Below are 12,957 nucleotides of genomic sequence, written 5' to 3'. Positions count from 1 at the left end.
GCGGATTTAAAGGGACCCGTTCCGTTTATGAGTTAGCGGCTTCATTGCGATGTTTAAATAATCAGTTCAGGGGTCGTTCAGGGTACAATTCATGTCTATTGATGATAATTATATTTTTTTTCTAACAATTGTCTTCAGAAATATCATATTTTATCCATTAAGATAATAGAATAATCTCACACCTATATTTTCAATGCACTTTTTTTTTTTTACAGTTTATTTGAAATTGTCTTTATGTCCCTTAAATTACGGTTTTTACAGTGTCTGTTTTTTAAAGTGAGTGGAGTGGGTCTTGCATGCACGTGCAAAATGGGTTGGGTGGATGGGTCCCCTGCCCTTTTTCAAAACTAATCGAAAGTGCCCCTCTCAAACATCAATGATAATATTGTGGCCAATAAAACAAAATGTATTTGATTATAATTAACATGACAATGTGTACAAAACTAAAGTAGCCTAAATTCACGTTTATTTTTACGTTTCTGTCAGTCTAGGTGCCGTTGCCATGACTCGTTGCTATGGGTTGCGTCACTTGCGTGTCTTGCTTCGGACTTGACTGAAAGGGTGACTGACTCTGTTTTCGAGGGTCTAAACTCCGGAGTAGCCTAGTGTGGACGACAGGCACAACCGAAGCAAAAGTTATGCGTTTTAAAATGAAAATGCACTAGTGTAAACGTAGGTATTCCACAGTCTGCTCGGGAACCGATGCTTTCGAGCCAAAAATGGATCTTTCAGTGAGTATATCGCAAAAAGGTAAGAAAAAATAAACCAATCCATTATTAAACTTTTCTTTTCAATAATCAAAGGTAGTGTGTCGAAACAATAAAAAATCCACATATTACATAAAATGTTAAAATTACATAATTTTTTAAAAAATATAAATCGTTTACAGACGAATTTACATTTATGAAGGATCTGAATCTGCGTCGTTGAAACAATGGATGTTAACTGACTACAAAGCACTGCACAAAACCAGCACCAAAATTCACATTAATGGTAAGTAGTATTCAAGTCACTTGTGTTTAGCGTTTAGCCTATGTATTTTGATGCACCGTTTACCATTTGAAAACTATCATAGTTGGTTCAATGAATCCCGGGCGCCACCTTCAGGCCTATTATGTGAAGTGTAGGCTGACAACAACACGCGAAATGGTGACGTGAAAGGACTTTATTATATTAACATTTTTGATGATTATTCAGCAATAGTAAAAATATAATAGTACAGTACCGGTCAAAAAATTTGGACACATTACTATTTTTTATGTTTTTAAAGAAGTCTCTTATGCGCTTCAAGACTGCATTTATTTGATTAAATACAGAATACAGAAAACAATTATTACAATTTAAAATATTGGTTTTCTGTTTTAATATACAGTAGGCCTACTTTAAAATATAATTTATTTCTGTGATGGAAAGCTGAATTTTCAGCATCATTACTCCAGTCTTCAGTGTCACATGATCCTTCAGAAATCATTCTATGATTTATTATCAATGTTGGAAACAGTTCTGCTGCTTAATGTTTTTTTTTGTTGTTGTTTTTTTTTTTGGAACATGTGATACTTTTTTCAGGATTCAATGATGAATAAAAAGTTAAAAAGAACAGCATTTAATTAAAATAGAAATTCGTTTACTCTGTCTTTACTATCACTTTTTTTAAAAACAATTTAACACATCCTTGCTGAATAAAAGTATTAATTTCTTTTAAAAAAAGAAAAAGAAAATGAATAAAAAAAATAAAATAAACATTGAATATTCAGTTAACAACTCAAATATTCAGTTAATATAGTAACATACAGTTTGTCTGAACATAGTTAAACTCAACAGGGAAAATATCAGGGAAAAAATGGTGTTAAATTATTAAGCTTTGCAACTAGCAGATACATTACAGTGAGCAAATGTAAAAACTGAAAGTTGTTTTTACACTTTTTTTGCTGATGTGAAATGTACCCTTAATTATTGAATGACTCTCAGAGAAGAAGAAAAAAAGTTTGATGGGGCAGTGGAACCACTAATAACGTCTCGTTGAAATAGCAGTTCCTGTTAGCCAGTTCTTTGTTGAGCCAAAAACATACAGCAAGGCCAGTGTAAATAAATGACTCGTATAAGCCGGTTCTTTTTAATGAATCAAAAAACATGGGCGTACTTAAGGAACACTGAAAAAAATGCTTATCTTACTTAAGAAAAATAATCTTGTTTCCATTTGAATTAAAATTATTTTTCTTGTTTTCCATTTGAATTAAGTTTTTTTTCTTACCCCATTGGCAGATAATTTAGCTTATTTTAAGCAAAAACTCAATTTAGATTTTTTTTTAATCGGAAAACAAGATAGAATTTCTTATGTCATTTTACTTATCTAGTAAATGCATCTTGATTTAAGAATGTTCCTATATTTAGCTTGACGTCCCTCTCTGGACATAATGGGTGGAGCTTGAAGATCCAGCCAACCCTAACCCTACCCATAAACCTATCCCTAAATCTAATTAGATCAAGATCAATTCATTAGGTCCACTGAGGTGGAGCTTGACTTTCGAAGCATCTTACACCTTGGCACCTCCTAGTTGTTTGGTCGTAAAATGCCATTTGTCTTTAGACAGTTCTGTCAGAATGCAACAAAAGGATCCAAATGCAAAGGTAACTCAATTCAAAGTCTTTAACAACAAAGGTTGTCTGTAGTAGATAACACAGAACGGGAACTCAAAAGATGCTCTCCAGGAAGACAGCTACACAGAGGATACTTAAACGTGGAGCAGAAAATTCTCTTGATCAGTAGGAACTCGTCCTTGTAGAAAGTAGCTCGAGCAAAGTAAGCTTAGTAGAGGCTCACCACAGCAGGTGACTGGATACAGGAAACACTAAGGCGAATGCTGTGGTGAGTGAGTGGTGAGAATATGCTGACAAGATGAGAGAGCGTAACACACACGATAATCTGACACAGAACAGAGAGAACAAACACCAGAACAGAGTAATCAGACAAGACTAGAAACAGGTTTCACTGCAAAGCAGCGCGAGCGCTGATTGTGATGATCAACAGGTGATGTCAGAGTGCAAACATGAAAGTGTGTTTGTGCTGGTGTGTGAGTGAGATGAGTGTGTCAATGACTGTGTGTGGTAGTGTGAGAGTGAGAGAGAACAGAGAAGCAACCCAGATCCTGACAAGTGCAGATGAAATACTGAAGTGAAGTCAGCATTTTACTCATTTACTCATGAGAGGAATATAAACCACATTCAGAAAGTAAGTATAACAATTGATTAAATTATTTTCTCCTGTTTATTAAAGGTGTACAAAAAATACATAGAAAAGGCCTATCTAGGCTAGTACACAATGTACTAACAATACTTATAACATCTTAAATGTAAAACATTTGATTTAAATGTATTTATTTTAATTTCATTTAATGTAAAACAGATTATTATATGCTCTTTAAAGCACATAATTCTGGGAACAGAAAGTGTATTTTATTGTGTGTTTTAATACACTGACGGTAAAAATAGCAAGACTTTGTAAGATTGGATCACATAATGTAAGGATTTATTGATTTATGCACAGAGAAAGATCAGAAATATTTAGAAGATTCTGTTCTCAATGAAAAGCACTAAAATTGCCTGTATAGAAACCCGCAGTAAAGTAAACATATGATTTTATAACCTAGCTATAAAATCACTATCAGTGAGAACAAGGAACAAAACAGTGCAGCTTGTCAAACCGTTGGACTCTGACTCATTTTATTTGAAATCAACAGATGAAATTTTTCATTAATGTCTTAAGTAATACATTTGTTAATGTATTTACATTCATTTAGCAGCCTTAATATTTGCAGTACACAATGTCAAGTAAGTGCATTCTAGTATACAATCCAGATGTGAAATTTAGAAAAGAAAAGTAAAAGAGAGCATTTTTGCAGGAAGTTATTACAGTGTTTATGGCAGAAGGGGTGTGTTTTTCCTGAATGTTGGTATCAGCAGATTGGGTAAAGGTTGGCAGCTCGTTCCAGGAACTGGAACAGGGAGGGTTTAAGGTTCTGGAAACCACTGGAAGAAAACTGGAAGAACTGGAAGAGAGAGCTACTCTCTGAGAGAACAAAGGAAATTAACATTTGAACTCACCCTTGTGCACTATCGAGACGAAAGTCTCACCTCCTAATCTACATTTCTTCTCCTCATCCCCCACTCCTTCTCCCTCATGCTGAGATCACCAAAACTCACACAACTCCAGGAACTGGAACAGGGAGGGTTTAAGATTCTTGAAACCACCATAATATAAATGGTGAGACAGAACATACAATCGGTACAAATGACCAGGCTGTTGTTGCAATGTGGATAGTAAAGCTCAACTGGTCATCAAACACTATCCCAAAGGTCCTTGTTGTTGCTGTTGCTGTTGCTGTTGCTGTTATAGAACCCAATTGAACAGTGATGCTGTGGTCGACTGACAGGTTGACTGCGGTCCGATCAATCATAAAATAAACCAAATTAATCTTCCAAGTGAATATAAGTGTAGAGATAATTGCTTTATATAGACTGTTGTGACAAAGGACTGTGTAACAGAAAGGTTCTCTTCTCAGATGACTGAAAAATTGCAGTTTGATCACAGATATCCAGTGTACTGACGTCATGACCTCCAAAAAGAGACACTATAGAGAGCATGACATAATGGACAAGAGGTGAGAATAAAACTTTTTATTAAAACTTTTTTATTCTGTGAAAATTTGTGTTGTTTAAACTGTACAGTTGTTTTGGCAGCAGACTACTTTAAAACACATTCACTAATTTGTTAGTTATTTATCACTTATGTAATATTTGTGTGCTTTGGGTTTGCCAGAGCAACAATGTCACACACCTTATTAAGTGTTTAATCTCTGGCAGCAGTCATGGGTCAATTGTGTGCTTTTACAGTCACCTTGAAATCAAAACTGACAAATCTTTTTTTTTTTTTTTTTTTATGGAACATTGCAGTATTTATTATATTGTAGATTTCTTGTAATCTCCACTGACTTCAACAGTCAGATCTAGCCCATTGGCAAGGTGCCATTGACTGCTGTTTGTTAAAATGAGTTGTGATATGTCCACCCCACAACTTGTGAAAATCTATGACTGTAGACCTTATGTGCCCGAGAAACAAGCACGCAGCCAGCTTTAGAATTTTGTGTCTTTGAGGATTTTTTCATTACGAAGAACAGTGTTTAATTGCTGCTATGTTTTAGTCTAAATAAGGGTGAATCTCCTGAACCCAGCTGTGTGTCCATGAAGAGTGACCAGTCAAGAGATGATGTAATCGACTTCAGTTCAGGAGACTCTTCTACTGATCTGAGGTGAGGACAATGTTATGGTTCATTAGTCTTGTGTAGCCAGACCTTCAGACTGACAACAGAAGGTCTGGATTCCCTAGCAGCTTTCATTGGCCAAAGACTTCGCAAGAGGCTGTCTTATGGGATCTATTGCGGCATATTAACTTAAAAACTAATTCGAACGCCGCAGCAGGCTAAGACATGCGGTTTTACACTGAAGACGCGTCACGCTGAACCATTGCACATGATGGAATGTCTTTATTGATCCATTTCACAAGCTTAGCAAGAACCAGCACTTACTTGAATTAATGCATCTCATAAGCCGTGCAAAGATACCTCAGACAGTGCAGAAGAACAGAAGATGATAGTGACGGTCAACAGAAAGTTTCTCCACATGCTCACCCTGCAGCCATAATCCAAACACGCCGCCGTGCCACACAGGTGAACACACACACACTAATACAAACACCACACCCCCGGTGACACCCACAGTAACCAATGACGTCACTATGCGCATGCACATACACAACAACATAGAAAAAGGAGGAATAATCATAAAAGACTAAACAAACCCAATGTATGGCTCCTACATTCCAGCCCCAAATTATTTCATAGTAATAATTGACCACTATAATCACCTTGAGGGAGACAGACATCAATCAAAATGTAAAGTGAACTTTTAGTCCTCTGAAAGTCCTTTAGTGTCAATGTTCATGTCCGATATATCCAAAGATCTTCACTGTCCCTCTGCTTCCTGCAGAAGGCAGACTTTAGTTATTGGCCGGTTCAGATAACTGGTTTTAGTTTTAATCCGTACACTTCGCACCAGTCCATTTTTGTCCGGAAGAGTATCCACAATTCTTCCTGTAATCCAAGTATTGCGAGGGGCCATATCATCCACCAACACGATGAGATCTCCTGGAACAAAGTTTCTTTTAGCAGCATTCCACTTCTGACGCTCCTGAAGTCCAGGAAGGTACTCCTTCACCCAGCGCTTCCAGAACAAGTCCGACATATACTGCACTTGTTTCCAGCGACGACGAGCATAAACATCCTCCTTTTCGAACAATCCTGGAGGCAACAATGGCCGTGACTTAAGCAAGAGTAGATGGTTAGGAGTCAACGCCTCCAAGTCTTGAGGGTCTGTTGACGCCTTTGTTATTGGACGGCTATTAACAATCGCCTCAGCCTCGCAAAACACCGTCGCCAAACTTTCTTCGTCCAGAGTCTGAGTCTTCAAAATGGAATTTAGCACTTTACGGACTGACCGGATCAATCTTTCCCAAACACCTCCATGGTGTGATGCTGCTGGGGGATTGAAAACCCATTTCACACTCTTTTGTAACAGCACGTCATTTATGAGGTTGTGGTTCAGATTCTCAATGGCCTCCCTCAATTCACGTTCAGCTCCCACAAAGTTAGTACCATTATCCGAACGGATTTCCAGGACTTGACCACGTCTCGCCACAAACCTTCTAAACCCATTGATGAAGGAGTCTGTGTCCAAAGATGAAAGAACTTCAAGGTGTATGGCTCGCATCGCCAAGCATGTAAAAATGAGCCCATACCTCTTGACCAAAGCTCTTCCACGTTTGACCTCAAACGGTCCAAAACGGTCCAAACCAACTCGACTAAAAGGAGGCTCATCAGGAGTTATTCTGTTGTGAGGAAGGTCAGCCATTTTCTGATGTCCAGGTGAAGCAGACAATCTACGACAGATGACACACTTAGACAGAACCTTTCTTATGGCAGCACAGGCGCCAGGAATCCAATATTTCTGACGCAAATGAGAAAGCATATGGTTTCGTCCACCATGACCTGTCTCTTGATGTACATGACAGAGAATAAGATTGGAGATGTGTTGATCTTTAGCCAGAATAACTGGATGTTTTGCTTCAACTGGCATAGCTGCTCTACTAAGCCGTCCTCCAACCCTAATGAGATCACCATCCAGGATCGGGTTAAGTTTGTAGAGGTGACTCGTCCTCCTTACACTCTCTCCTTTCTTCAAATTGGACAGTTCTTCCGGAAACCTTAATTTTTGACAAAAACGGATAATCTCTGATTCCGCTGCAACCATATCCTCCATGGACAGAACATCCTTTGGCACTTGAGCTCTAACACCTTCCATCTGGACCTGTAGCTCTTTCTCCAGCTGCTCAGCACAAAAGTCCAATCCAGAAAGGGTTTCTCTCAGCAGCTTGCGATGACGCACCCGAGACAAAAGCAAGATCTTAAACTTGAGAAGCCAACCAACAGCCCTTTTAAGACGGAGCCAGGAGGAAAAGTAATCAATGAGCTTCTCCACTGGACTGACATGTTCAATTTGAACAGCGTTCACTACCACAGCCCTGACCTCCGGGTCTACAACAAGTGGGTCTTCCAGGGTCTCAGGGTTCTTGGGCCACCTGCTCTCAGGCTTAAGAAGAAAGTCAGGACCACAGAGCCATGCACCAGTCTTTAACAGTGACTGAACTTTAACACCTCTGGAGGCTAGATCCGCAGGGTTGGTCGATGTATTCACGTACCTCCACTGGGATACATTAGATGTTTTCAATATTTCAGACACTCTGTTTTCTACAAAGATTTTAAATCTAGATGTCTCGTTTTTTATGTATTTCAAAACAGAAGTGCTGTCTGTCCAGAAGACTGACTCTTGGAGGTCCATTTGCAGCTCCTTTCTCCACAACTTGTCCATCCTGCTAGCCACAACTGCAGCAGTCAGCTCCATACGGGGAATGGTGACAAGTTTTAGAGGAGCTACTCGTGCCTTTCCCATTACGAATGCACTGTGAGTTTGCCCGCTATCATCATGGAGCAACAAGTAAGTCACAGTCCCAAACCCTTCCTCGCTTGCATCTGCAAAGTGGTGGAGCTGAGCAGAAACAAGACGACCACAGTCTGCAGGTTTTAAGCACCTACTGACCTTCCAATTCTCAAGGTTACGAAGGTCTTCCAGCCAAGCCATCCATTCTCCAGCAACCGAAGAGGGCAAAGGGTCGTCCCATCCCAGACGTCTCCTGCAAAGGTCTTGGAGGATTTTCTTGGCAGACAAAACAACAGGTGCCAAGAAACCAAGAGGGTCGTAAATCGAACTAGTCACGGACAAGATTCCTCTTCTTGTGAGTGGATGGGGTTTAAGTGTGATTTTAAACTTAAATGAGTCAGATTGGACACACCACTGTACACCCAAAGCACGCTCTACAGGCAAAGCATCCCTATCCAAATCCAGATCTTTCACCTCTTTGGCCCGCTCCTCCTGAGGGATAGTGGCGAGGACAGTACGTCGGTTGCTAATCCATTTCGTAAGCTTAAAACCAGCTTTAGCACACAAGGCACCAAGCTCTCGACATAACAATACTGCTTCCTCTTCAGAGCCAATAGACACCAAACAATCATCAACGTAAAAATGGTGCAGGACAGTGTTAATTGCCATAGGACTGAAGCACTTTCGATTGTCTTCAGCACACTTCCTCAGGGCGAAACAGGCACAACTAGGGGAGGAAGTAGCGCCGAATAGATGCACCATCATTCTGTACTCCACTAGCTCCTGACTGTAATCTCCATCAGGCCACCACAGGAATCTCAGCAAGTCAGAGTCTTCAGCCGGCACCCTGACCTGATGGAACATGGCCTCAATATCTGCCATGAGCACCACAGGTTCTTTGCGGAATCTTGTGAGGACTCCCACTAACAAATTTGTGAGATCTGGTCCTTGAAGAAGCTGTGAGTTCAAAGATGTCCCCTTGAACGTGACCCCACAATCAAAGACTACCCGCAGTTTTTTCTTTTTAGAGTGATACACCCCATGATGGGGTATATACCACAGCCTTCCATCACAACGGGCCAGCTGCTCAGTCGGAACTCTCTCTGCGTATCCATTAGTCAGCATCCCGGACATGAAAGTGATGTAATCGGAGCAAAAAGATAGATCTTTATTCAAACGTCTTTTGAGACTCAACGCACGCTGTTCTACAACTGTCTTATTGTTTGGCATTTTGAGGTATCTTTGTCTTACCGGCAAACCGATACTATAATGACCACCAATGAGCTTGGCAGACTCTGAGACTGACTCAATAAAGCGCTTGTCCTCCCTTGACAGACCAGGTTGTTCATCCTGCAGAGTTTCAGGGAAATCTACCTTCAGCTGTTTCTCCCAGAGCTCATCAAGCCTCGCCACTGAAATACGATTGACTGTGATGTGGGGCTGCAAACTCTGATCATTGATACTACAATCTCCTCGGAGTGGGCCATTCACCGTCCAACCCAGGATGGTCTTAATTGCATAAGGGCCCCCATTCACTGCACGAACCACCTCCCACGGCTCCAGAGCTTGAGGGACATTAGTTCCGATCAGAAGGTCCACATCAGCATCGATCTCTGGTATTTGTATGTGTCTCAAGTGCAGCCATCTTTGGAGGTCTTTTGAGCAGGGAATGTTACCTCTATGAACAGGCATGCTTTTTTGAGTAAATATCTCAGGCAGGTCACAAAAGCTGTCTGAATCCAACCCGGCGACTTCCAAGTCTGACAACTTATAACTGTCCACCACTTTCTCTTGTCCCATAGTTCTAAGGAGGATTCCCAGCTTCTTCCCTGTAAGATTGAGCCGGTTCATGAGTCTCTCTGTACAAAATGAGGCGGTACTCCCCGGATCCAGAAAAGCATACGTGACCAAGGTCTCTTGTCCCCTTTTAGATTTCACCTGAACAGGCAAAATAGAAAGCGTACAGTCCTGCTTACCGGCCCCAGTCAAGCCACTGGACTGAACAGACACCACAGCACCTTCTCTAGCCAATTCCAAGCCACTGTTGGCCTGAGTCGAACTCTTTTGTTTTGCTTTGGGGTGGAAATGCAACAACGTCGGGTGCCTATAATTGCATACTCTACATATTAGACGTTTTCTGCAATCTTTACTCATGTGCCCAATGCACAGACATCCAAAGCACATACGGTTCTCCTTCAAAAAGGACAATTTTTCATCTTGTGTCCTTTTGTCCAAAAGAAAGCAAACATCCAACGAATGTCCAGCTCCGCAAAACAAGCAAACTTTCGCTAGTGAGTTCTCCATTTTGTTCCCAGACTCCACTTTCTTCTCGGCGGGTGTTACAGTAGTGGCAAAACTACTGCCTCTAGCCTTTGAACTAGTTCGAGAATGAGACATGACCATTTTTAATTCCTTTCTTCCTGTAGCAGGTGTATCTTGTATATTTCCAAAAAGAGGGTCACTTGCTATCTTGACTTGCCTCTCAACAAACTTCACAATGTCTGAAAATGTAGCTCTTCGACAAAACTTCTCTTGAATATCGCAGGCCACACTTCTCCAATGATCCCGCAGCTTATATGGTAGCTTTTTCACAATGGTTTGTATATTTGTAGGCACATTCAGGTCACTTACGGCAGCTCCCATAGAGTTGCAACATTCCTGCAACAATAAACTGTAGGCCCTTAAAGCATTGATGTCTTCTGCTTTAATCATCGGCCATAAAAGCACCTTATCCATATAGGCAGAGGCTACTTTGAATGGATCACCAAAATGCTCCTGAAGTAGTGACTTTGCCTTAGTGTATCCATGGGATGTAGGCAGATGTTGACAGCTTCGGATCAAATCCCTAGGCTGACCTCTCGTATACTATTCGAGGTAATACAAACAGTCCTTCTGGCTTTGTGTTCTTCCTTCAATGTTGTGTTCGAATCCTCTTATGAAGGATTGATACTGCAGTGGATCTCCGTCAAAAACTTGTAGGTCTCGCTTAGGTAAGAGAAAAAGTGACTGTTGTCCAACCAATAAAGATGTAATTTCATTTTGCCTTTCCAAGACTGTGAGAAAACGCTGATCGGAATTATTCACGGTTACAGGTGCAGCTTCTGGCTGAAAATAAGTAACTGGTGGATGAAAGGCACATTCTGGCATAGTGTACATACCAACCCCAGTCGCAGCAGTGGGCGGAGAAATCAAAGTGGACCGACCAGCCCGGGTCACAGCAGCAGGCCGCTCAATTTTGTTGTGTGTCTTGGGCCTCACAGCAGCATAACCTGAAAGCAAACCTTCCCCTCCAGCCTCTGCAGCCAATGGTTGAGTGTTGAACTCAGGCACAAATGTTACAGCGTCATGTCTTAACTGTGTTCTTTTCCCTCTTTCCAAATAGGAGTTCATCCCATCTGATTTCACAGAAACTCTAGACACACGAGATCCTTCTGAAGCCTTAAACACACTCACTTTAGCCATAGATGCTGCCAGCTCCATGTCCAGATCCAGCTCCTCCTTCTTTCTCCTCAACAGTTCCTGCTGCTCCTCCAGGGCGTGCTTCTGACTCAACATCCTTTGACGAGCCATAAGAGCAGCAGTCTCCGCCTCAGCCCGTAATCTAGCTGATGATGTAGTGGACATAGATTTACTCACCACTGTGCTGCATTTCTTTGACCTCACTGACACATTAGAAACACTATCACTTGGTCTAATGTCATCTTCTACAATTTTAAATATACGTGCATCATCATTGTAAACAGATTCTAAACATGGTGCAACGACGCACTCTTCTGGTGTGTCTGGTGCCTCCAGCAGCCATTTATTTGTCTCCTTCACAAAGGCAATTTTGTGTTCTTCAACACTACCAAACCAAGCGTTTTGTTTTTCTTGTTCCTCAGGTGGGAGCATAGGAACCACAACACCATGAAGATGACTTGCTTCTTTAAACAAGCTCGATATATTTTCAAGACATGACTGTATCTTTTCTGCATTATCAACACTTTGCATTAGGTCTTTAATTTCTCTTATTGCACCTTTAATCTTCCTTATTTTTCCTTGCCGTTCTTCTTGGAGCTTTTCCAATTTATATTCAAAAGCCTTGGGTGTAAGTTTTATTTGTCTTTTTTCAATTGACCTGGTATCATTCAACTCCATTTTTCATTTACAAAATAATCCAATAAATCACAAAAATATCTGCTAATTACACTAAACACAGCGTCCTTTTTATAACTTGTGTTTCCACATGAAAGAAGTACAATGCATTGTCTTTGATTCCCCCTAACTTCCACCGAAGCTAAGCTAAACTCAACCCTAGTCTTCTGTGCATACTAGCGGTGGGTATTTATGTACCTCAATACCGATAGTCTCGAACCAGACTAACCGTCTTAGAACCAGAACTACGGCGGCACTCCCAAGCGCAATGCTTCACCCGCTTGATGCACGAACCAAAACACTACCAAAAAAATCCCAAAACAAACAAAAAGTACAATCACCTTATGCGAAAGTACTGCTGAACCTAGCAGGGAATACAAACCGTCATTGACAAACAATGCACAAAGAGTAATAAACGTGTACCTTTCAATAAAGGTGACTGTGATGACCAAACAAGCATAGTAACGGCAAATTTGTGAATGAATGGGCTTTACGCGAGTCCAATGAGCGTTCACGTCTATTGTTTACAAGTTACAACCTTGAAAAGCGATCTCAAACAACCAGTGTTATCCCGACAAAACGTTTCCGCGCTTTCAACCAACATTTCTGTTGACAAAATATTGCGGCATATTAACTTAAAAACTAATTCGAACGCCGCAGCAGGCTAAGACATGCGGTTTTACACTGAAGACGCGTCACGCTGAACCATTGCACATGATGGAATGTCTTTATTGATCCATTTCACAAGCTTAGCAAGAACCAGCACTTACTTGA

At 40.8% G+C, this 12,957-nt stretch overlaps 2 protein-coding genes across 2 annotated transcripts in view; one reads left to right on the top strand and one right to left on the bottom strand.

Moving 5' to 3' along the window:
- Nucleotides 1–3,077: 3,077 nt before the first annotated feature.
- The window catches only part of LOC307173369 (NLR family CARD domain-containing protein 3), a 31,729-nt gene continuing 21,849 nt past the window's right edge, over nucleotides 3,078–12,957 (top strand). The window contains exons 1-3 of the mRNA XM_079896436.1: nucleotides 3,078–3,229; nucleotides 4,560–4,658; nucleotides 5,199–5,306. Of these exons, the coding sequence (XP_079752562.1) occupies nucleotides 4,609–4,658; nucleotides 5,199–5,306 (158 nt within the window). The 5' untranslated portion in view covers nucleotides 3,078–3,229; nucleotides 4,560–4,608. The remainder of the gene's footprint in view (nucleotides 3,230–4,559; nucleotides 4,659–5,198; nucleotides 5,307–12,957) is intronic.
- Nucleotides 4,894–12,957, bottom strand: part of clcn6 (chloride channel 6) — a 526,148-nt gene continuing 518,084 nt past the window's right edge. Inside the window, exon 24 of the transcript XR_013823835.1 lies at nucleotides 4,894–4,907. The gene's annotated coding sequence lies outside the window, so the exon portion shown is untranslated. The remainder of the gene's footprint in view (nucleotides 4,908–12,957) is intronic.

The sequence above is a fragment of the Squalius cephalus genome (assembly GCF_949319135.1).
Source record: "Squalius cephalus genome assembly, chromosome: 16".
NCBI classification, from domain to species: domain Eukaryota; kingdom Metazoa; phylum Chordata; class Actinopteri; order Cypriniformes; family Leuciscidae; genus Squalius; species Squalius cephalus.
The sequence above is the reverse complement of the archived record's forward strand: the minus strand, read 5'-3'. Positions and strand labels throughout refer to the sequence as shown.